This window comes from Phytophthora cinnamomi (genome assembly GCF_018691715.1).
Source record: "Phytophthora cinnamomi strain GKB4 chromosome Unknown Contig130, whole genome shotgun sequence".
Lineage (NCBI taxonomy): Eukaryota > Oomycota > Peronosporomycetes > Peronosporales > Peronosporaceae > Phytophthora > Phytophthora cinnamomi.
This window is the reverse complement of record NW_027151063.1, coordinates 1-22,360: the sequence shown is the minus strand read 5'-3', so window position 1 is coordinate 22,360 and position 22,360 is coordinate 1. Positions and strand designations below refer to the sequence as shown.

The 22,360-nt window shown below is 54.7% G+C and overlaps 14 protein-coding genes across 14 annotated transcripts; 7 read left to right on the top strand and 7 right to left on the bottom strand.

Moving 5' to 3' along the window:
• Positions 1-3,141: 3,141 nt before the first annotated feature.
• Positions 3,142-3,900, top strand: IUM83_19811 (putative secreted RxLR effector protein; the record flags this gene model as incomplete). Its single annotated transcript, XM_067944877.1, has 1 exon — positions 3,142-3,900. One exon carries the CDS (start codon positions 3,142-3,144, stop codon positions 3,898-3,900), a length of 759 nt encoding a protein of 252 aa, XP_067780022.1.
• Positions 3,901-4,132: 232 nt separating this feature from the next.
• IUM83_19810 (Testis-expressed sequence 9 protein) lies at positions 4,133-5,592 on the top strand (the record flags this gene model as incomplete). Its single annotated transcript, XM_067944876.1, has 6 exons — positions 4,133-4,741; positions 4,823-4,938; positions 5,001-5,118; positions 5,181-5,324; positions 5,397-5,471; positions 5,533-5,592. The coding sequence occupies 6 exons, from the start codon at positions 4,133-4,135 to the stop codon at positions 5,590-5,592; spliced, it is 1,122 nt and encodes a 373-aa protein (XP_067780017.1).
• Positions 5,593-5,629: 37 nt separating this feature from the next.
• IUM83_19809 (Homeobox protein Wariai) lies at positions 5,630-7,724 on the bottom strand (the record flags this gene model as incomplete). Its single annotated transcript, XM_067944875.1, has 6 exons — positions 5,630-5,710; positions 5,779-6,272; positions 6,331-7,128; positions 7,194-7,284; positions 7,361-7,467; positions 7,553-7,724. The coding sequence occupies 6 exons, from the start codon at positions 7,722-7,724 to the stop codon at positions 5,630-5,632; spliced, it is 1,743 nt and encodes a 580-aa protein (XP_067780006.1).
• A 329-nt stretch (positions 7,725-8,053) lies between these two features.
• IUM83_19808 (Target SNARE coiled-coil domain) lies at positions 8,054-9,238 on the top strand (the record flags this gene model as incomplete). Its single annotated transcript, XM_067944874.1, has 5 exons — positions 8,054-8,209; positions 8,288-8,443; positions 8,521-8,874; positions 8,963-9,098; positions 9,171-9,238. 5 exons carry the CDS (start codon positions 8,054-8,056, stop codon positions 9,236-9,238), a joined length of 870 nt encoding a protein of 289 aa, XP_067780005.1.
• A 15-nt stretch (positions 9,239-9,253) lies between these two features.
• On the bottom strand, positions 9,254-10,494 carry IUM83_19807 (u1 small nuclear ribonucleoprotein c; the record flags this gene model as incomplete). The annotated part of the gene is made up of 6 exons (XM_067944873.1): positions 9,254-9,284; positions 9,381-9,410; positions 9,868-9,909; positions 10,018-10,162; positions 10,254-10,353; positions 10,444-10,494. The coding sequence occupies 6 exons, from the start codon at positions 10,492-10,494 to the stop codon at positions 9,254-9,256; spliced, it is 399 nt and encodes a 132-aa protein (XP_067780023.1).
• A 524-nt stretch (positions 10,495-11,018) lies between these two features.
• On the top strand, positions 11,019-11,894 carry IUM83_19806 (Spermidine synthase; the record flags this gene model as incomplete). The annotated part of the gene is made up of 1 exon (XM_067944872.1): positions 11,019-11,894. One exon carries the CDS (start codon positions 11,019-11,021, stop codon positions 11,892-11,894), a length of 876 nt encoding a protein of 291 aa, XP_067780012.1.
• A 154-nt stretch (positions 11,895-12,048) lies between these two features.
• Positions 12,049-14,801, bottom strand: IUM83_19805 (Dymeclin; the record flags this gene model as incomplete). The annotated part of the gene is made up of 8 exons (XM_067944871.1): positions 12,049-12,964; positions 13,054-13,138; positions 13,385-13,432; positions 13,504-13,880; positions 13,966-14,101; positions 14,181-14,349; positions 14,429-14,505; positions 14,585-14,801. The coding sequence occupies 8 exons, from the start codon at positions 14,799-14,801 to the stop codon at positions 12,049-12,051; spliced, it is 2,025 nt and encodes a 674-aa protein (XP_067780024.1).
• A 146-nt stretch (positions 14,802-14,947) lies between these two features.
• IUM83_19804 (Glucose-repressible alcohol dehydrogenase transcriptional effector CCR4) lies at positions 14,948-15,340 on the bottom strand (the record flags this gene model as incomplete). Its single annotated transcript, XM_067944870.1, has 1 exon — positions 14,948-15,340. One exon carries the CDS (start codon positions 15,338-15,340, stop codon positions 14,948-14,950), a length of 393 nt encoding a protein of 130 aa, XP_067780011.1.
• Positions 15,341-15,405: 65 nt separating this feature from the next.
• Positions 15,406-16,312, bottom strand: IUM83_19803 (Glucose-repressible alcohol dehydrogenase transcriptional effector CCR4; the record flags this gene model as incomplete). The annotated part of the gene is made up of 6 exons (XM_067944869.1): positions 15,406-15,501; positions 15,587-15,707; positions 15,789-15,847; positions 15,930-15,983; positions 16,058-16,185; positions 16,276-16,312. The coding sequence occupies 6 exons, from the start codon at positions 16,310-16,312 to the stop codon at positions 15,406-15,408; spliced, it is 495 nt and encodes a 164-aa protein (XP_067780010.1).
• Positions 16,313-16,347: 35 nt separating this feature from the next.
• IUM83_19802 (60S ribosomal protein L32-1) lies at positions 16,348-17,182 on the top strand (the record flags this gene model as incomplete). The annotated part of the gene is made up of 3 exons (XM_067944868.1): positions 16,348-16,354; positions 16,548-16,564; positions 16,775-17,182. The coding sequence occupies 3 exons, from the start codon at positions 16,348-16,350 to the stop codon at positions 17,180-17,182; spliced, it is 432 nt and encodes a 143-aa protein (XP_067780009.1).
• A 581-nt stretch (positions 17,183-17,763) lies between these two features.
• IUM83_19801 (uncharacterized protein) lies at positions 17,764-19,101 on the bottom strand (the record flags this gene model as incomplete). The annotated part of the gene is made up of 6 exons (XM_067944867.1): positions 17,764-17,814; positions 17,883-18,074; positions 18,157-18,306; positions 18,382-18,392; positions 18,803-18,941; positions 19,006-19,101. 6 exons carry the CDS (start codon positions 19,099-19,101, stop codon positions 17,764-17,766), a joined length of 639 nt encoding a protein of 212 aa, XP_067780008.1.
• Positions 19,102-19,178: 77 nt separating this feature from the next.
• Positions 19,179-19,940, bottom strand: IUM83_19800 (uncharacterized protein; the record flags this gene model as incomplete). The annotated part of the gene is made up of 5 exons (XM_067944866.1): positions 19,179-19,361; positions 19,439-19,477; positions 19,548-19,645; positions 19,710-19,836; positions 19,908-19,940. 5 exons carry the CDS (start codon positions 19,938-19,940, stop codon positions 19,179-19,181), a joined length of 480 nt encoding a protein of 159 aa, XP_067780007.1.
• Positions 19,941-20,658: 718 nt separating this feature from the next.
• On the top strand, positions 20,659-21,363 carry IUM83_19799 (cytochrome c oxidase assembly protein COX11, mitochondrial precursor; the record flags this gene model as incomplete). The annotated part of the gene is made up of 1 exon (XM_067944865.1): positions 20,659-21,363. One exon carries the CDS (start codon positions 20,659-20,661, stop codon positions 21,361-21,363), a length of 705 nt encoding a protein of 234 aa, XP_067780020.1.
• A 402-nt stretch (positions 21,364-21,765) lies between these two features.
• IUM83_19798 (nuclear transcription factor Y subunit beta) lies at positions 21,766-22,137 on the top strand (the record flags this gene model as incomplete). The annotated part of the gene is made up of 1 exon (XM_067944864.1): positions 21,766-22,137. One exon carries the CDS (start codon positions 21,766-21,768, stop codon positions 22,135-22,137), a length of 372 nt encoding a protein of 123 aa, XP_067780021.1.
• Positions 22,138-22,360: the final 223 nt, after the last annotated feature.

The window sequence follows — 22,360 nt, the reverse complement described above, 5'->3', positions numbered from 1 at the left end:
GGAAGCGGTTTCATTGAAGGCAGTGGCTATATAGCCCGACTGGGGTGGAAGAGAAAGGCTTGAGGTGCCCGACAACGCCCGACCGATGCCCGACACTGCCCGACTAAAAAAAGGATTCAGTCCAGCATTCGTGTGAAACGCAATGCATGTATACGTATATTCGGATGCGAAATACTTAGTGAGCTAAGCGATAAGTGACGCTCGGTAACACCCAACTACGATCTATTGAATGACAGATGATCCAGTACTATTGTAGTCAAATGTCTTACGAGTACTCCTTCCAAATGCAAACCCTTAATTCTGTTTTGCAGACCCGCAGTTATTTCTCTACGCAACCCACTCAGTTCCTTGTCCAATTATTGCGCTGAGCTATCATGTGTAGCGCACGTTTCACTAACCTTAAAAATGGTAAAGAGCAATGCAATTATCAACTTGTTGAAAGGGTTAACTAAGCGCACATGGCGATGTATCTGTAGCGCAGATACTGCATATTTGAATTGTTGTAATAGACGTCAAGCTTGGTCTTACGTACCGTTGGAGACAAAAGCGGAATGCATTTCAACTTGGCTGGGAAATCAGTCTGCTGCGTGAGCCCCCGACTGGCCCGACTGATCGACTTGCCCGACTGACACCGACTGACTCGACTGACTGACATGCCTGACTGACCGACTTGCCGACCGACCGACTGACCTGGATGGCAATCCGACCCGATTAGGCTCGATCAGACCAAACCAAGACCAGTCTCACCTGTGCACTGCAGCCCTCCGCCGGCTTGCTTGTTGACTTGGATTTGTATTTTCCGTGGTTCGTGCACACCAACGTCCTAGCATACTGTCCCCACGAAGCCGAAATCACCCTCATCAACGCCACCGTGTCCAGCCAGAGCCCGCTTGGTCGCGACACGCTCACGAAGCTCTTACGGAAGAGGTGCAAGCGAGCAGAGCAGAGCGCCGTTGCCTCTCGTTGGCACTCGCTGTCCGTGTGTCTCTCCGCCTAGTCCCGTGCGTCGGCCTCTATCTGCACCGCCGAACCACCAGGACCAAGATGATGATGCTGCCCGCCGACGAGGTGCCGCCGCCGTCCTCCCGCGGCGGAAGCAGCTCCGCCGCGCTCGTGCTGGCAACCACCACCGCCGACGACGACGACGGCGCGCTCCGTTTCCCCCTCCCCGTTTGGCGCTCAGAAATTTTGTGGCTGGCAGCGGTATACGCGAGGTATACTATCCGCAGTGCGAGGAGCAATCGATTTGCTAGGCAAAGGGTAACCCAGTCGGGCAAAATAATCACTCTCTTCATTGAAACCTTGAAGCCTTGAAACTTTCAAGGGTGCTCAAATCATGCGCATCGCAAGACCGCACTATAATTGATGGTGTTGTATTAGTTGTAGAACGCCCTAGAGGAGGGCGTTTAATTCACATGATGATCAAATACTTTACCGCGTACTATTCGGTATTCTACGTTATTAATAAATGCTTTTTTATCAAAGTGTTTACAGCATCGACCAATCGCGAGCAGAAAACTTTGACCATCCCATTTTTGCTCTGAGCAGCAGCAGATCAAGATTTCAGAAGCTTTGACCATCCCATTTTTGCTCTGAGCAGCAGCAGATCAAGATTTCGGAAGCTTTGACCATCCCATTTTTGCTGAGCAGCAGCAGATCAAGATTTCAGAAGCTTTGACCGTCCCATTTTTGCTCTGAGCAGCAGCAGATCAAGATTTCAGATGCCACGCCGCACTGCGCGCAGCTTTAGACACACGGAGACAAGCCGCCATCTTACGTTGCGTCCTAGGCGAAAATGACTCGAGCGAAGATGACACAGACACTCAGTATGCGGCAGCAAGCAGGTGCTATTGTGTACCTATGTAAACACTGTAGAGTCCTTTGTATCATTCGATTTTTAAATGCACGCATTGCTTGTAAGAACCCGCCATTTTTAGCACTTTTGTCCGGCCGCAGCAGCAGCTAACGTAGAATACCGAGTAGTACACGGCGGTGTATTGTTATAAACCGCCCTTCAGTGCCTTGCCAAGGACTGCCGGAGTGACGAGCACATCCCATATGGGCGAAAATAGTAGGACAGCGGTACACGTACATATGTAGTATCGCATCAAACGTGCAACATTTGTCAGCAAAAAGTGATGCTTGAAACCACATAAAAGAGACAAAGGTCAAGCGACTTTCGGGTCAAAGTGCAACCTACAGTTGGAGCTGCCATATCTCGAAATCTACATACGGCTTTAGGTTAATAGTGGGTAAGTGAGCTAACCATACCAGTGGGGACTTCTGTACGAATGTTTAGCACTGTACAAGCTCTCCTTCAATAGATCGTCCGTAGAACCCCTGCGGACTGTTAAGTGCAATGCGTGTTAATACACAAATGAGACGGCGTCAAACAAAAACAAACTATTAAACCAAGGTACGAATCGCTATTTAAGCCTGTCATTCGAAAAAGACGTGTCTTGTGCTCATTATAAGCTATCGTTTCCTGCGAAATGTTGAAAACTTGAGGCATATGAAAAAGATATCTCGCTTTTCCGATCCCGAAAGTTTCGACTTTTCTTCGGAGCGAATGACCGCAATATTTTTTTCAAATTTAGCTTATTGCATATTGTAGGAAAACTCGTGCGAAAAGTCATCGACTAGGAGTAGCTTGACGTTTTCTACGAGTATTTTATACTTTCCACTTTTAAGCCCGGTAAAGTCCGAAACTTGATTGTACAACTTCAAATCGATAACTTTAAATGGTAGCTTAGTATCATTTTGTTCGAGGCAGTCTCAAATGTGAGTGCACTAGAAAGCAAGGCACGTGGGTACCAACGTCAACTATGTAGCCAGCTTCATCATTACGTTATTTTACAAAGCGGCGGGCGTGGACAGAACAACACATCCGAAAGAGAAGCAGCAGGCTTGCCAAGCCTCTCGGAATCCAAGTTGGATCCTGGCGGTAAACGTTCGAAAATCTTCTATACCTAATCGGGTGCAGTGAAAGACTACTGGGAGTCGGACGCAGTCTGCAAGGAATAGTCCAGTATCATAGGCTTTGCCTGCTGAACAACCGTTTTTCTGCGAGTTCTTCTGCGTGTCAGAATTCTGCCACTGTGCAATTTGCTCGACAGCACCGAGAGACGTCATCGGCGAAGAATGCGGCTGTACAGCACACTGCTTACGGTTGCCACGCTACTTGCTATCGGTACCTCGGTGGCCGTTGGTGGCAACAGCCAAAACGAGATTTTGAAGGTGACCAAGGTGGCCAATGCGGGCTTTCCAGACGCAACTCGCGTGCTCACTCCTGACGAAGCCACTGAGCAGCGAGTTTTGAGAACAGTAGATGATGACAACGAAGACGAGCGCGTACTCGGTATCCCCACCTTCTTAACGATCGCGGAGACGGCTAAAAAGATTCCGAGTGCGTCAACTATTGCGGCGGTCGCCAAAAAGCTGCCAGGCGCGTCAGTTGTCGAAGATTTGACTCAGAAATTGCAGTATCAGTATTGGCTGAAGACGAACAAATCTCCGGACGAAGTTAAGACGTTTCTGCAACTCGACGATCTTGGGGCGAAGATTCTGGATAGCCCGAAGTTGGACATTTTGATCCGATACACAAGAATGTACAACGACCAGAAAAACCTCCCGCAGACGACAATGATCGCCGAGTTGCTGAAGACGATCCCCGTCGACAGAATGGTGGAGCTTGCCAAGAAGATCCCTGGGTCAGAAAAGATGATTGAGAATGTCCAGTACCAGCTTTGGCTGAAGGCGAACAAGTCTCCCACGGAAGTCAAGTCTCTGTTGGGTCTTGATAATCTCGGAGTAAAGATACTGGATCATCCAAAGCTGAACATTTGGGTTCGATACCAGCGGATGTACAACCAAAACCACGGGATCGTTAACGCAGCATAATTGCAGTACTGTGGGCCAGCGCTAGTTCCAGTAAGTTTGTTCGTATACTTTTATTGTAAGAGAAACGAGCGTCATTTGATCAAATGCGAACACTGCCTTACTTAGCTAGTGAAATGCATATGCCGTAGCGAATTGATTCTGCCTCGAGTTTCTCAAACGTCCCTATTCGTGCCCTTCCAGCCGCCCGTTTAGGCCAGTCGGGAGGTGACGAGTCGCGAGAGCGGAGCCATCCATGAACGAAAGTCTCGCTGCCCGACAGGAAGCTCTGCAGCGACAGAACCAGGAGCTGAACCAGCAGGTGGAAGCGATCGAGCAGCGTCGACAGCAGCACTTGGCCTCTGCTAACAGACCCTCCTCTTCGTCGTCAACGACATCACTACGTGGGACTCGATCCGCTTCGCCGCAAATCGAATCGCCTACCCGAAAATCCAAGTCGTTACGTCACGACGAAGATCATGATCAGCAATGTTACTCCAAGTCGAACTTGGAAATTCATTTGAGCCGATCGATCGACTCCTTAGGCTCTCAAGACTTAAACGAAGCGCGGCGCCACTTCGCAAAGAGTGACAGCAAGGAGACGGTGGCGACGGGATCGAGGAGTAATTCAGCCACACGATCTCAGCGCCAGAAGAAGTCAACAGGAAGTGAGACTTCGCCTCAAGATACGTCCCGCAACAAGAAGAAAATCGGCGCTAGTGGTGATACCTCCGATAATGCTGATCCTGTTCGAGAGAGCGACCCACAAGGTCTAGGCCTCGAGGCCACGGTTCGGTATCAAAAAGCACGCTTGCGTGTTTTGCAGGACGAAGCAGATGCAGCTGTGGCTCAAACGGAGCAATTGGTTCGGACGATTACATATTGTGCTGTGCCCTGTCCTCACTCACTTACTTGGTTGTATGTTTTCACTTCCCACGAATTCAAGCAAGCAGCGCATAATAGTTTAAAGACGGAGATGGAGAATCTTAAGGCGGAAAACGCGACACTTATCAAAAGGATGCAACAGACACAGTTGCTGCTTGAAAAGCAGCGTGAGCTCTCGTACGTACCACGAAGTACCAGTCTTAAAACTCTCTCGTCTAAAATGTTTGCACTGTATGCAGTGTTGCCCAGGAAGCTAAGCAGCGGATTCTGGAGGGACAGCTAGCAGCAGCAAATGGACGAGTTGAGGAGACTCAACGCACTGAGAAGCTTGCCTCACAGCAAATTCGTTCGAAAGATGTAAGTTGCATTGGCCAATAAAACGAATATTCCCTTGATGCTGAAGCCGTTTTCTTGTGTAGATTCGGCTCAACCGTGCGCTTGAAGAGATTGAGAAAGTTAAGGCGCAGCTGCAGGAAGAGCAGAAGAATCATGGCGAGCAGATGGTCGCCAAAGCTGACTACGATCAGGTTATTCGCGACAACAAAAAGCTCGACAAGCAAAAGGTCAAAGCAATTACTCTAGTACCTGTTTCTTTCTTCGCCATCTTGGACTCATTGTTGGTGTCGTGCAAGCAGGGCGAGTTATTGGCCGCATTCAAGAAGCAGATGAAGCTCATCGACTTACTTAAACGCCAGCGAATTCACATGGAGGTACACTTGAAGAAATGCGTGAGCCTACTGCGGTCATCGACTTACTTCTATTTCGTTGCAGGCTGCCAAAATGTTGTCATTTACAGAGGCGGAGTTCAGTAAAACGTTGGAACTTGGCTAGACGTAGCTCCATCGATACCACAGCACTTGCAACGCTATCACTTCATTTGCATGAGCTCCTGCTGTAGCGCGAACTGAGCCTCCACGCGTTGGGCTTCTAGCACCCGCGTCAGCTCGATCTGTGAAAGCAGAGACACACATTTTACCATTTGCGCATTCCATGCTGAATATATGTGGTAATTCTTACCTTCTTCTCATTGAGATAATGGTATGCCTGCCAGTGCGCCTCCTGCAGAGCTTCAACTTGAGAGATGCTCAAGCTGTCGTTAGGCTCAAGTTCGCGGTCGCTCACCGACGATGCGATGAGGAACTTCTCGACACCAATCTCCAGCTCGGCTGCAACGGGAAAAGTTCGCTGGAAACTCCCGTTCAATTGCTCGTATGATATGCTCGTTGAGACAGCCTCATCGTCGTCGGATGACATTTGACTCCGTGGCGACGCAGGCTTCTCAGGGCGGGAGGTAGGCTGGTTTGCCCATGGGTTTTTGCGCTCGGTTGAAGGGGCTAGAATCGACTTCGAGGAAGCTGTGCCCTCGTTCTGCGTAGATTGTGGTGCGGTGGCATCCAGCTTGGAAGGTGTATGTGAACTCTTCTTCACATTTTTGTTGGTAGAAGGCTTACGTTGCGTCCTTGTAACGCTCCGCACAGTTTTAGCGCTTCCACTAGGCGATTCCTTGCGACCTAAAGAATAATGGTTAGTACGCACACAGAGCTTAGATTCACGAGTAAGCACACTTACGACTCTTCTTGGGAAGAACATTCTTCCAGTCGCCATCATCGTATCCACTGTCATACACAACTCCAGACGGGTCAGCACCAGCATTTCCAGAAAGCGATGAACGATCTCCGGCCTTCACGTATTCAATCTTGTCAGCCTCAGAGTGTTCGCCACTTTGGACTTCATTAGTTTCGGAGCTTTCCGTTGGCGATGCCTTAGGGACACTTTCAGACGCATTCACTTTTTTCTTGGCCTTCTTGGTTTTCTTTTTCCCGCTCTTTGCTGAAGGGAGCTGTTTGCGGTCAGATGCTCCTTCCTTTTCCTTCAACGCCAAATCTATCAACTCTTGCTCCACCTGAGCGCTCAGTTGTGCCGCTTCTTGCTCGTACTGGGCCCACTTCAAGCTCAACAGGTCTTCCATCTGCGCCGAGGTCACACCTGAGATTCGCTTGCTCAAGTCGATAGCCGTATTATGAGCCTCATTCCGCAAAGAAATGTCAAGCTCTGGTGCGTTTGAAATCAACGCATCCATTGCAGCCAGATTTTCGCTCAGCACTGCCAAGTGCAGTGCGGTGTTACCTCCCGATTTCTCTACCGCGTTCACATCGGCCCCATGAGCAAGCAGAATCTTCACAATAGCAGCACTTCGCTCCATCATCTCGTTGACACTAGGCGCTCCAGGACGAGGGTCCGCGCCAACGCGAGCAGCGCACATGAGAGCGTTCAGGCCGCTCGCGTTGACTGCGCTCATGCTCGCACCAAGCCCCAGCAGCAGTTGCACAGCAGTCACATTCTTTGCCACGCAGGCCATCATGAGCGCTGCATTTCCGCCACACCCAACAATTAGCCACGTATATCAACTCTCCTAGTTTAAAGCCACGAACCAGAGTCTCCGTGGGCGTTCGCCTGCTCAACAATTCCGCGCAACTTCTGGTTACGCTCGGGGGTCGCAACCAGCTCCTCCATCACCCGCGTCTGGACGAGCAACAGACAGCATCCAGAACGTAAGAACCATTGCGCATAGTACTAAACAACTGGAATGCAGCCGCACGTTCTTGGACATTGCTGTCAGGTGCAGCACCGTGGTTCGGTTGGTGTTGGTGGCGCAATCCACTGCGGCGGTTCGGTCGACCACGAAGCCCACGAGGTCGTCACGACCTGAAGTTGCGCAAACGCCAATGGCAAGACGCTGGTAAGTAAACCCACGGAACGCGTCGACCCGCGACTGAGCGCACAGACGCACCACAGGCGCAGACGCTCATGAGGACGCTCCAGCCCATGTCATTGGGGCGATCGAAGTCGACGCCTCTCTCCGTGAAGAACTGGACGCACTTGTCATAGTCCGCGAACTCCACCAAGCGGTGGGCGAACGCCTGCGCCTTGTCCGCAGCAGCAGCGTCGGTCTCCATTGGCATTTTCGAGCGGCTACGCCAATCAAACGGGACTGGCTCGGGAGTCGTACTTAGACGGAGCAGACGTTGGGGCCGTTACGGCAGGTGGTCCGACGCTGCTGCTCGATTTACTTGTCGGAAGGTGCAGCAAGCGGCAACTCGGTGTGCGGAGCACTGGGAGCAGAGCGTGGCAAGCGGTTGATCGACCGAGACTGAGCGCTGGAGCTCAACTGCAGCAAGCTACGTGCATTGGTAGGGTGGGTGGCTACAGTCGCAGCCGATTGGCTGCTGATGTTGAAGTGGACTGACAACGATGGCTACAGTATTCATTCGCCTAGAGGGCTCCTGTCGCCATGAGCCGCGAGCTCGATGGCCTGCTAGACAAGCTGTCCCGAATCAACCAGGAAATGGGCGGAGAAGAAGGCAAGGGCAAGAAGAAGGACAAGAAGGGCGACCAGTTCCACGAGCTCAAGACCAAAATCGGCGAGAGGCTCCACCACCTCAAGATGGTACGTCGCGACGCCCTCGGCGCTGTATTCAGTGACCGGGCTCGCCACTAACGAAGAACCGTTCTGGGCCTGCTGCAGACATTGCAAGAAAATGATGTAGCGGCGACGAAGAGAGGCAAGCACCCTCGCGAGGCTATCCGGCGACAGCAGGAGATCCGAGAGGATATCCGTCTCGTCGGCGTCGACATCAAGGACCTTACGACCAGCTACGACCTCGAGATGAAAAAGAGAAAGGTGGCGTTAGGTAGCTACGTGCGAGCGCTTCACTCACAGCAGCAGCCATCTTACGCGGTATTCTTTTCTGCTTGCAGAGTAAATTCTCGCCCGAAGAGCTGGCGATGCGAAAGGAGATCGTTACGCAGTACTGGGCCGAATATGAGCGCATCAAAGAGCTTGCAGCCGCAAACTACCGCTCTCCTGCAGGCCGGACGACCTTCGACACTGGCGGCGTTGCAGCGCCGATCGGGTCATTCGAAAATGGCGCCTTCACGGCACGAACGAAACCAGCTGGAGCACTCGGAGGCCCGGTTTTCGGAGGACTGGGTGGCGGTCTCGGTGGAGGAGCAGGAGGCGGTGGCGGCGGTGATGGTCCGATTGAGCGGGAAGTGGTCACCGACGACCAGCGTGCTATGCTGGCAGATATCCAGAGAAACGACCAGCGCTTCGTAAGTATCACTGACAGCTCGAAAAGGTCCACGTTACATATCATGTCGCTTACTGCCTTGCCCTTTGCTTTGTATTGTATGTTTTCAGGACAACATGATCGAGCAGATTGGAACGGGTGTCCAAGAGTTAGGTCAGCAAGCTCGAATGCTGAACGAAGAGCTTCAGCAGCAAGCAATTATGATCGATGGACTGAGCGAGCGCATTGACACCACACAAGCACACGGTGAGAAATTCACACTCAAATTGCTATTTTCTTTCGACTCTGACCTCGCTCAATTTTTGTAACGTTGCGCAGTGGAAAGCGTCAACAGGAAGATGAAAAGACCCTGGAGAAAGTTGGCCGAGGTGCCGACAAGTGCATGATGGACATGATCTGTCTCATCCTGCTGCTCGGGATTTTCGCTGTGGTCTACAACATGTTTATCAAGAAGGATTCCACCAGTACCAAGACAACAACATGAGCTGCCCTCCAAGCGAGACATGTTCGCAAGAAAAGCTGTTGCACCTGAATCGGCAGCTACCTGATACCCCTCGACTAGACGTTTATCTTTTGCTGCAGTAGCTCAGACTGAGATTCAGACTCCTCAAGGAACAGGAAGTACGCACCTATATACCTCAATCCCTTCATTGCCTGGAGTTCATATTACCGCTTACTCGTCGACTGCCTCGCTTTCAACTTCTTGCTCGACCGCGAAACCGCAAGCAAACCGTGTGCTGTCAGCGCATTAGCTGAGCCGTTCACCAGCATACTAGCTTTGCTGTTCACCAGCAGACTAGCGCTGCTGTTCACCACTTAATCGCAGCGCGCAAGTCGGACCGATGAAAAACTGAAGAACCCCACGACGCACGCTGGGGCCGAGCTTCGCCCTGTATCATCTGTACTTTCGGACTCTACTGCGGCCCATAAATCGATCGGGGCGGAGGCCCGCCCATTCCTCCCGGTCCAGGCGGCCCTCTCATACCCGCGCCCATGCCCATGCCCATGCCCATACCCATTCCCATAGCACCCATCGGAGGAGGCCCACGCGGCGGTCCTACGCACATGCGCACACGAACAAACAAGCACACGTCGGTCAGTGCACGATTTATCCAGCAGCAACCAGGCCAGCAGCAGCAGCAGCAGCAGGAGTAGCATTGCTCACCTCGGATCATGGGCGGCCGCATGCCTGGAGGAGGCATCATGCCGCGCGGAGGCCCGCGGGGCGGGTATCCCGGCATCCCGTTCGGGGTCCGCTGGGTCTCGGGGCAGCGAGCCGGCAGGCGCCGGTCCGCGCAGCCACTCGCCAGCTATACAGCGCAAGACAGGAGGAGGAAGCGTTAGCAGATACAGCACCAATACACACCCACAGTTAGGGAAGGCAATTGCAGCGCGGCGTACGGTTCATGACGACGCCCTGGCCGGCCAGGAACTGCTCGTAGTAGAGCTTGACGTTCTCGCGGTGCTTCCAGCCTCGGTTGTGCTGCTTGCGGCCGGCTTGCTGCGGGGAATCGCGCACGGACAGGGAGAGGAGACAGCACAACGTTAGATACAGCGCAGAGCGAGGCCGGCGGGCGCGGGCGCCACGCACCGAGTCATGCGTGAGGTAGGTGTCGCAGTAGTCGCAGTAGTAGCGCGGCATGGTGGCTCGGGCTCGAATGGCAACATCTTTGGCAGGATTAGTGGCAACTACCGCATCAAGCGAAAATGTTCGTACGCGCTTTATGAAATATACGGTACGTTTATTCTGCGTGTGCCACACGAGACGAAAGCTGGGCGTACTTCTGCGTCCCGGTAAAAGAGGTGCATCTCTGGGAAGTTTTGGTAATTATCATTTTGGTATCAGAAAACATGCACTTCTTTTTCCGGAACGAAGACGCTTAGCAACACGCAGAGTCGCATGGGCGGGGCGACGTGCCGTCGCGCGTTGTCCAGGCAGGCCAGGGAGAGATGACCTCTCACCCGTATCCCATTCCGCCGATGATTGGCTCGAGTTCAAGTCTGCCCATCTCCCCGTCTTTAGTCAATCATAGCAAGGGCAAGGCAACAGAACTGGTGGCTGGCTGCAGCGGCGGCGGCCACAGCCTCACACGCAAGATTTCCCTGCTGAGCCGAGTCCTCGCCGCCGCCAGCAGAAGCAGCAGCAGAAAGCTCATCGCCCGAGCCATGTCGACCGAGAAGCAGTGGTTCAGCGAGACGGAGGCCATGTGGCCCGGCCAGAAGTTCTCGCTCGAGGTGGAGGAGGTGCTGTTCCGCGGCAAGTCGGACTTCCAGGACGTGCTCGTGTTCAAGTCGGCCACGTACGGCCACGTGCTGGTGCTGGACGGCGTGATCCAGCTCACGGAGCGCGACGAGTTCGCGTACCAGGAGATGATCACGCACCTGCCCATGTTTGCGCACAAGCAGCCCAAGCGCGTGCTCATCGTGGGCGGCGGCGACGGCGGCGTGCTGCGCGAGGTGACCAAGCACGCCTGCGTGGAGCAGGTGGTCATGTGCGAGATCGACTCGATGGTGTGCGACGTGTCCAAGAGGTTCTTCAAGGACACGGTGGCCACGGCCTTCGACGACCCGCGCGTGACGCTGCTGCACGCCGACGCCGCCGTGTACCTGCGCGAGAACACGACCGAGAAGTTCGACGTGGTCATCGTGGACTCGTCCGACCCCGTGGGCCCCGCCGAGGTACTCTACCGCGCCGAGTTCTACGAGAACATGAAGAACTCGCTGTCGCCCGACGGCGTCATCTGCACGCAGGGCGAGTGCCTCTGGCTGCACCTGGACCTCATCGTGGACGTCATGCAGCGCTGCCAGGGCCTCTTTCCCACGGTCAACTACTCGTACACGACCATCCCGACCTACCCGTCGGGCCAGATCGGCTTCATCATGTGCTCGCTCGACCAGAGCGAGGGCGTGCTGGCCAAACCCAAGCGCACGCCCGACGCCGAGATGCAGGAGTCGCTGCGTTACTACAGCGCCCAGATCCACGAGGCCGCCTTCGTGCTGCCCAGCTTCGCCGAGCGCAAGATCGCCGCCGTGCGCAAGTGACCCCGCTCTTTAGCCTGCCACAGATTCCCTACCACCATCAACCTACCGATCCTGCACACATGCTGCAGGAACTTCAACAACTGTGAATAAGAGCGTATGTTTAACGTCTATCGTGCTTGTAGGTTTAGTTACCTGTCCATGACTGCAGTACACTCTAACTCGAAGTAGCCACGCTCGTCGGTGCCGCGATGCCGCTGGGCACGAACAGCGTGATTTTGTCCTCCTTCCAGCAAAAGTCGGGCGTCTGCTCCTGGATGAGCTTCCAGATGTAAGGCACGAAGAACTGCTCCGGGTCAGCCTCCTCCTCGTACCGATAGCTAGCGTCGTCGTCGTTCACGGACGCTTTCGATCTTGATGCGCCTCCGGTCCTGGAACTGGCACTCGAAGCTGCTACGAGGCTAACACATTCGCAGCGGATAATTTCCAGCACCGTGTCAGTGTCAAGCACGTCGTCGGGCGAGGTCTTCGCGTCTACGACTGCCTGGAATCGCGCCAGCGTGCTCCACACGGGGCCGTTATTCACCTGTGCGGCGAATTCGGAGTGCTGTTGCAGTGCCGCAAATGTGCCCGCGCGATGCAGCAGTGAATAAATAAGTTGCGGGTTGCGCGGTAGCAACTTCGCCTTCAGGCAGGACGACACCACACCCAGCAGCAACCGGATAAATTCGACATACGCTGAGCGCTTCTGTGCTAGCACCTCGTTCTCCTCCTTGTCCGAGCTCTTCAAGCGCTTCATCTGCGTCACTAGCTTTGCTTCGTTCTTGGCAAGCATGTCAATGAGCCCCACGACGCCTTGCGCAGCATACACGTGCAGATTCTCCGCTGAACGCGCGAGGTTGGACAGAGCCGCAAACGCATTCAGGTGGATGAAGCTGTCCTGGAAGTGGGTAATGTTGCGGAAAATAAGCCGCGTGAAGATGACCATCATAAGACTGCCCAGCGAAACATCCAGCATGTAGTGTTCCTGGTACCATGATACATTGGGCATCACTAGCTGAGTATGTGCGGTACGAACGAACTCTGGGTCCTGCGTAAACGTGAGCAGCACGATCACCAGCATGTACAGCCGGCTAGGCTCCACAGACCGCGCGTGATACAACGTCTCCAATAAAGGCAGTAAAGACGCTCCATATCGGCATTGCCCACAGCAGCATCCAACATCATTGGGTTTGAATATAGCAGCGTGTAAAGCATGAGATGGCTCGCCTCGTACGGCGCGTGGTGACCCACAACCTCGAACAAGTCTGAGTACAAAAGTTCCAATTTCTCAGCATTGGAGCTCACGGTTGTGTCACCTTGTCGCATCAAGTGAACTCGAGGATCCTCGATCTCTGTGCTCTGACTGTCTGCGTCAGCTCCATCAGCAACACCGCAAAGCGCTCCTCGGAAAGGGTTGCTGGCCACTGGCGCATCACTGTCTCGACAACTCTGTAACAGGACAAGTAGCAGCAAGACGCTTCGATCGGCAAGGGGACTTGCCGTATCCTCACGAGTGGTGAAGTAGCGGATGAAGCTCCATGGGAATCGGAAAATTGATGCTGGCGGCATATAAACAACACATAAGGGTAAGAAGAATGATCGTTCAGTGACAGCGGGTAGTCGAACTCACCTGCAATTGAGCCAACGCCTTCGAGTGTGAAATAAGAGAACTGTTCCTGCTCATACGCCTGGTCGGAAATCCCCGACATCGCAATGAGCGACATATCACGAACCTTCCGCAGTGCTACCACTGCAGTGTTTGAAGCGGCATTTGGTCCTGAGGCCTGAAGTTGTTCGATACTATTCTGCAGCAAGCGACGCACCACGCCTGAAGCCCAATACGATTTCTTGCCATCGGGCAGGGCAGCGGACATCAACATGTAAAGGAATGGGTTGTGTGCACGTAGGTCGCCGGCTTGTTTGGAATGGTCCCGCGGATATGCTACCGGCGACAGGAGCACCAGCAGCGTGTTCACCACTTCCACATGCAAGTCGTGCGTCTTCTCGCTACAATTCCACCAAGTACACCAGTGAATAATATCATAAACGTCACACAAGCGATATCGCGGCATGGGCAGAAGAGAGGACGTACTTCGGCGGAAACTCAATAAGAGCCGTAAGAAGTGTATCTAAGAACCGAAGCGCTAGATCATCCGAAAAATACTCGGGCGCGGATGCATCGTTCATATCTTTTCCCCCAACTTCATCCATCTGGATCGACAGGCTATCTGTGCAACGCAGACAGAGGGCCAAACAAGGCACGTCAGCAAAAAGTATAGTCCATAGCTAACCAGGGCATCAACCTACGCCTTGTCGTCGCATCACTGTGATTCGATGTTCCAGCAAACTCCGTCGTCGGTTGGTGATTGAAGTGCGCCAGCAACGAGCACTCGTCCGTCCTCTCGACAAACCGCATCGTGAACTGGCGCACCAAGAACAGCGCGTTCACAGCTCTGAGCACGTGCGTGTCCACCGTCTGCGGCTTGCCGTCCACGGGGTCAGGCCCCACGGCGCCAGGGGCGAACGCTGCCAGCTCTCTCCGTCATCCCGGCCACCTTGCAGCTGAACGGCAGCGCGTGGATCACATAGCGCAGCAGCACGCGGAAGTTGCCTGACTGGAGGCTGCTCTGGGCTGTCAACGCACCAACAATTCCGGCCACAGTCAGCCCCACACGCTGCAATACTGCTGCAAGTCACTGCACTGCGTGTACCTAGCGTCTCCCCGTACTCGCGCGTGAGCAGCTCCACCTGCGCCTGCGACAACTGCGGCAGCGGCTTGGGGCCCGCCAGCACCGCGTGGTACGCCGCGTCTCCGCGAGGCACGGGCGTCTCCCCGACAATCTTCTCGAAGGCCGCTCTCTCCTGCGCAGAGGCGAAGATCTGCTCCACTGCGGCAGCCGTGGCGGGTGACGAAGTCGACGCTCCCATGACGAGCGTAGCAACAGCAAGAGACCGAAGAAGGAAATGACGTACCAAGACGTTATTTTCGGGCTATTTTCGGACTCGGCACCCCATTGGTGAAAACGAGAGATGGATACATTTCGGATAATGTAGCCATGTGCGCTTCAACAGCTCTACTGCTGCTCGATGTCGAACTCGCAGAGCAGCGGGAGGTGGTCGGACGGAGAGATGGTGCTGGGCAGCGCGACCTCCCTGCTGGCGTCCTCGAACGACATGATCTCCATGAGCGCCGCCGGTCGCAGCCTGGGTGAGCGGTAGAAGATGTAGTCCAGCGTGCCCACGAAGCGCGGCACCAGCTTGCCGTCATCTGTTTTCGCGTCGCCGTTGACGTTCGTGAAAGCGGGTTCTCCATCTGGGCTGAACTGTGCGTAAGCGCTGCTGAAGTGGTTGTTTACCGTGATGAAGCTGTACACTTTGCTGTCTGGCAGCGAGTTGAAGTCGCCGGAAAAGATGGTCGGGGTGGACGCATCCAGTGTGCTAGTAAACGCCTCGATTGCGCGCAGCATTCGGCGCGATTGCAGGAGCTTCACGTCTTCTTGCATCGGATCCCAAAACAAGTGCGTTGTCGCGACTACAAAATCCAATGGCGTATCGACGTGCTGGAAGTGAACGACTGCGCCGACGCTGCCCCTCTGGGAGGCCCTCGAAAGCAGCTCGTGGTCGATGTCTGTTCGCCAAAAGACAGGGATTCGTCGGTCAATACTGGTTTGCGCTTCAGCTAACAAAAATATAAGTGCGCGGGCCGTGCTTACCTGACTCGTCTCCGTTAGGCGGGTCAGACTTAACTGCGTGGACTCCCTCACCTTCAGCTTCTTCGCATTCCAAAGCACCGCCACACCATCCGGCTTGGTACTCGTTTTCTTTACGAAGAGGCTAAACACAGAGGTGATAACAGCGAATAAAATGAATTCACAGCATTCAATCAAGCTTTCCAATGCGTATTTGAGCCGGTACCCCTCATATCCGAGCCTTTTCATCGCGTCGGCCCAAAATTCGTTGTAGTTGTCAACTTCCTGTTCCAGAACCAGCAATCAACTGCAGATTTTAGAATCAGCAGCACAAATAACCTCCCTCAAACGTTACGGCGTCGTCTACCTGCAGACAGATGACGTCGGGTGCCACGGGGAGACTCGACGAGAAGACTGCCTCCTGCCAACACCAGCAGCAAAATCACGCCATCAACACATTTGCCGGCACTGCAACCCACTGCTCCCGCTGCGTACCAAGTTCTTGGACCTATTCTTCCACCGGAGCTCGCTGGACTTGCAGTACGGGAAGAAGGTCGAGCGCACGTAGCACTGCGCCAGCACGTTGTACGTCATGACCCGAAGCTTCTGCGAGGAACCAGAGGCTGAAGCCAGCACGTCCGCGTGCGCACATCACACACAGAGGTCAGACCCGCGACGACGACTCGCATTTCGGCCCGCAGACCCGCACGCACCGGCGCCAGCGCGCAGCGCGCATGCCAGCGTCTTCATGGCTACAGGTGGAGCAATAAGCGGAGCCCGAACCTATGTGCGGTGATTGGCCAGATAGTTAAGTCCGGCCAATCACGTGGCGGTATTTCGCGGAATCTTTTCGGCGAATGACAGCGCTGTATTTAAGTTTGCGGCCGTTTGAGTGGCTGAAAGCTGGCGGGCCGATTGAATGGCGAGCACGCTCTCGTCTGGGCCTCCGATATTCCCGAGCGCGAGTAGTGCTGAAATCACAAAGGCTTCCTCAATTCAAAGGTAAGGGACGAGCTAGTGTCCCCGCGTGTGTCGCGCCCGGCCACGGCCCCCTCCGGCTGGAATGGATGCGCATCATCAGTGGAGCGATGCCCAGACAGCAAATGAACGCAGCAGGCCAGCCGCAGGACAGGGCAGGCGGCAAGCAAGCAGGGACAGCAGCGTTGACGCATACAGAGAGCACAGGGGCCTAATGCTGCGTGTTGCTTGTAGATGGTGCAGGTTACTCCCGTCATCCGCCCGAAGATCGTCAAGAAGAAGGTGACGAAGTTCAAACGTCACCAGTCCAACCGCTTCAAGCGCGTCCCGGAGTCATGGCGTCGCCCGAAGGGTATTGACGGCCGCGTGCGCCGGAAATTCAAGGGCGCCATCAAGATGCCGAACGTCGGCTACGGCTCCAACAAGAAGACGCGCCACCTGCTGCCCAACGGCTTCCTCAAGTTCGTGGTCAACAACGTGGCCGAGCTCGAGGTGCTGCTCATGCACAACCGCAAGTACTGCGCCGAGATCGCCCACAACGTGTCGGGCCGCAAGCGCCGCGAGATCATCGAGCGCGCCGAGCAGCTCAACGTGCGCGTGACCAACCCCAACGCCCGCGTGCGTGCTGAGGAGAACGAGTAAGCGTTCTGCTCGACGAGCGACCAACTACAGGAGTGACGACTCGACGCGCGCGAGACGCCCGTGCGTCTCGGTGTTGAGGCGGAGCTTTACGACGAGGACAGGAGCCAACTGTGAGAAAGCAAGGAAGCAGCTCCAGCCCCAGGCGATAACCGATAATGCACCGTTTGGCGCCCAGCTGGATTTGTGGACTAGCTCGAGTGTAGTGTGTTTCCGATTGCGTTTACCTGTGTGCTGTCTCATGGTGCTGTGCGTTGTGCTAGTGCGCGTCAGGCAGGCCAAGGCTTGTTACACGAAGTGAAGCGGTTCGGTGTGGAAATGGGACCGATTAGTTACGGGAGCTTGGCTGCGATAGGGTGAAGTTGCCTGGCTGTTCAACTACAAGATCTTGTCCCGGCGGTGCGTGAAGTGGTGTCGGAATGCAAATCACGTACCAAGCCAGGATACGCAGAGCGCCATGGATGTGTTTTTCAGGATGGTTACACGTTTACTGCTTATTCACACATGTTGTAGTGCATATTCAATGGCGCCTCAGTGAGTGTACACCACGCGCAAGAGTTCGAAGCCTTCGGGCCGATGCCACTTCAAACGATGGGCTCTTCGTCGGTGTCGTCGCTTCCTTTCTGAAACACCACCTAAGCACAAGTCAGAGGACAGGATCTGAGCTATGGCGCCATCAAGCCAACGAGTAACTGGGCAGTACCTCTTCAAACAACTTGTGAATTTCCACCCATTCGGGATGGTCGTCGCCCTTCTTCATCAACATATCCAGGATATCCCGATAGCAATCCTCCAGCAAAACTCTCGCCTCGGGAGTCAGCAAACTTAGAGTGCCAAAGCTGCCACTGGGTCCGCATCGTCTGAATACGCTGTCTCTGTAGCACTTCGAGTCCAGCTTGAATATCCACAATCCCACTCTCAAGATATTGCTGTCGTGTTGGTCGAGTGGAGCCGTGCTTTCTAATAAGATGATTGACCTCTTCATTTGTGTCGTCCAGCTCCTTCAGGTCTTGTGTCTGCTGTAGAAATGATGCGAGAAAGGATGCACGAAGTGCTCTGGTCAGCACGCCAATGTATTGCGCCAAAGCTTCCTCCGCTCGCTGCTTGTACTGCCCAGCAGCAACCATCTAACACCAGCAAAATGTTAGCATCTCGTCGGCCAGGCTGGATCTACGTTTTCATGAATACTAGTAAAATTTTACCTTCTGCAAGTCTAATACAACCACCAGAGCTTGGTTAAACAACTCCGATACTTTCTTCGCGAGCTCATATTCTTGCTCGGCTTGAGTCAGTTCTTCTTTACACGCCTGCTCGACAGTCTTAGCTGTCCTCAATATGTCGCTCGCACGATTCACAGCACTTTGGTTTTCACGCGAAGCCGAATTCAAAAGGCTTCCGTCTTCTCTCTGACGCTTACCATCATCTCTTCCGTGTTCTGCGTGGCTTGCTTCGCAGCAGCACCATTCATTCACATTTTGCTGCACTGAGATAAAATTTCCTCGAGCTGCTGAGTCTGATCTTGGTGCCGCTGGTGGGCGACCTTTTGACGACGCTCCTGCTCGGCTTCACTTATGGGAGCTTAGAGCAGCAAGCTAACAGTCGCTGTGACAGCTTCGCTGCAACTTTCAATAAGATTCAGACAAGCATCCACGTGCTCTGCCGTCATCTGCTCAGGTTTTAATCCTTCAGCAGTCTTGTCGCGCTGCATAGCTGTCGCTTCGACTCTCTTGTGAAGAACTTCTAGATGCGCCACCGCGTTGGTCTAAGAGATTAACACGGGTGAGTATTAGAACTGCATGGTCATGCTGCAGTGGTGACGTTCGTACCATATCTGGGTCTTCGCTGGTGGACCTGCGGTCTGTTCCGGCAGCAAAGCGGCGCATCTCTTCGCACAACGCAACAACCACTGCCTTGAGGTTCATCCTGGCCAAGGGATCGAAATCTACAGTATCTAAGACGATCGTGGCCAGGGTCGGATCCATCGCCCCAACAATCTGGTTCAGGCGGTCACATAGCTCTTGGAAGGTTGCTTCCTCTCTCCCGAGTCTGCTTCCTCCTCGGGTTCTTCTTCATCCGAATCCAGGCTCTTCTTGACCTTCTTGCGCTTCGATGCGTCGTTTGCGGACAGGGCTCGCAGACAGCCATCGTGTCCTTGTAGACGCTTCTCAAAGTTGGCATCTCGCTGTATGCATCAGCAGAAAATGCCAGTAAACTTCTGTGAGCCACTGTTTGCATCGACTAGCGAGCTAAACAACCAACCTTATATTCGTGGCAGAATTTGGTCCGTTTTGGATTCGTCTTGGTGTTTTCCCGACGACGATGACGCCACACCGACGGCTTACAACTCCCTAGCATCCGTCTTCGGCACCGCGATGCGGTCGAGGTATTGCATGGTGTCGATGGCCCACGGCTGGTCGTCGTCGTCGTCGTCCGTTCTGTCCTTGTAGTAGCTTTCGCAAATATCCCCTACGCAGCGACCGGCAAAGTGAGCTTTGCAGGCTTGGCTTCACCTCCCAGTATTCAGGCGTACCAACTTTCAGGCCTGCGCGTTTCGCAGGAGACGCGTTCTCCACCGAAGACACGACGACCTTGCCGCTCGCATTCGCTCGGACTTGAAAGCCCAGCGACGTCTCGGTCATGAGCACCAGCAGAAATCGCTGCACGTAAAGGGTTAGCGACTGAGTGCGCGCGCCGATATAGCAGACGACAGTGCTGTCCGCCTACTCACCGTGCGCTGGTACTTGCGATAGATCGGGCCCATGGTGTGCAGGCCCCAGCAGGAACGTGGATCGCTTTGGTCGACAGCGGATACCCTCGCTATAGTCACACAACGTTTCAGAATATGTGTCAGAATATGTGTATTTTGTGGCTTACCTGGGCTGCTAGACGCTCTGCTTGAAGTGCCCCGGAGTTCCTTCGCCCAGCTCCACAAGCGCAGTCAGTCAAACTTTACGGAGATGTACATGATGCGGTCATCGATAGCAGATAGACACTGGTTGCAGTGTGCTCTCATCATCAGCTATCGCTTTGCCATTTCGCTGTATCAGGTGACAGTCGACCATCCACTTCCGGCGGTATCTGTCCACACCACGACGCTTTCTGTCTTGATCACGACCGCGTTTACGTAGAAATTGATAAGCGCGATAGGACACCGGGCTTGCAGGCCTGGCTTCATAAGCTCTGGGCCCGAGAACCCACGACGCTTACTCCAGCAGCAGCAGACTGCTGCTATTATATACGCTCTCTTGCTTGCTACAAGACCTCGTGCGAACTCCCGTCGCTTCAAATGCACTGGCCCAGCGTCGAAAACAGCAACAAGGACGTGCGTGAGCAAACCTCGCGATTGCGTTTTGGCTCAATCATTCCCATGCAAAGCCTCTGCAACCGCATGAGCATCCTGTTCGCTAGTCTTGCGGTCGCGGGTGTCAAGCCTGAGGCTGGCAGCGGCACTCCCGAGCTGGCGAGATAGACATGCGTCCCTGCTCGCTGCTGCTGCTGCGCGCCGCCCGCCAGGGCGCCGGCGGCGTCTCGACGGCGACGCCGATGTCGCTGCGCTCTGCGGGTCTGGGCGGCGTGCGCTGCATCTCAAGCGCGCGGCGGAGGCGCGGCGCGAGTCCATCAAGATGCGCAACCGCCGCGCCGTCATGTACTTGGCGGGCACGGCCATCGCCTGGGTGGGCATCTCGTACGCCGCCGTGCCGCTGTACAAGATCTTCTGCCAGATGACGGGCTTCGGAGGCACCACGCAGCGCGTCGAGTTCGTGGCCGACAAGCTCACGCCGCGCGAGGACGCCAAGCCCATCCGCATCACGTTCGACGGCGGCGTGAGCGCCAACATGCCGTGGGTCTTCCGCCCGCAACAGCGCGACCTGCTGCTCGTGCCTGGTGAGACAGCGCTGGCCTTCTACACGGCCAAGAACAAGACGGACAAGGCCATCACGGGCGTGGCCACGTACAACGTGTACCCGCCGTCGGCCGGCGTGTACTTCAACAAGATCCAGTGCTTCTGCTTCGAGGAGCAGCGGCTCAAGGCCAACGAGGAGATCGACATGCCCGTGTTCTTCTTCATCGACCCCGAGATCTGCGACGATCCGTCCATGAACGGCGTGCACAACATCACCCTGTCCTACACGTTCTTCAAGACCGACGACGTCAGCGAAGATGAAGTGGACGACGAGGACTGAGTGCGACTTACCGGGGCTAAGCAGGCTCCAGGATTCAGGAGAGTTCATAAGTATTGGAGATGGAAATCCAAGAAGCGGGTGGGGAGCTACCAAGGTATGAGGCATCGCTGAGCACGAACACCTGGAATCCGCGAGTTAGACGACGGAAACAAGTACAGTTTGACATTTTGCTTCGTGTCGCCTTCCACTTGCTCTCACAGCTCGCGTTCTGGTGGTCGGCTTTGCCCTCATCTGCTCGTCTACAACTTTCGCACCACGTCACAGATTCATCTTCCATTGGCCGAAAATTCAAACGTCTTTTCCTCCAATCCGGCTGCGCTTCCCCACCCGCTTTTCCGCGCGGGGCTGCATACAAAGAACAAGTGAACGAGCGCCGAAGGACGCATTACCGAGTCGAGCAGCATGGCCAGCAAGGAGGAGCACAACGACGACGAGATCCGCGAGCAGGACCGCTTCCTGCCCACCGCCAACATCTCGCGCATCATGAAGGTGTCGCTGCCGTCCACGGCCAAGATCGCCAAGGACGGCAAGGAGACGGTGCAGGAGTGCGTGAGCGAGTTCATCTCGTTCATCACGAGCGAGGCCAGCGACAAGTGCCAGCAGGAGAAGCGCAAGACCATCAACGGCGACGACATCATCTGGGCCATGAGCACGCTGGGCTTCGACAGCTACGTGGAGCCGCTCAAGCTCTACCTGCAGAAGTACCGCGAGTCGGTCAAGGTGGAGAAGAACGACAAGAAGGACAACGTGGGCTCCTTCGGCGCGTCCTCGTAGACGCCCTGGGTAGGCAGGCGGGGCAGCAGCAGCAACAGCAGGAGGATGGAGCAGTAAATACACAGAAAAAACAACATATACAGGGGACTGGCTAGTTGAGGGAGAGCTCTGACTAACGACCGCTGTGGTTTCGAGCGTCTTGCAGCAGCTGCAGCATCTGGAGCTTCGACTTCCTGCGGGCGGCCTGCAGACACTCGACGACGCTGTCTCCGTAGTGGTCGCC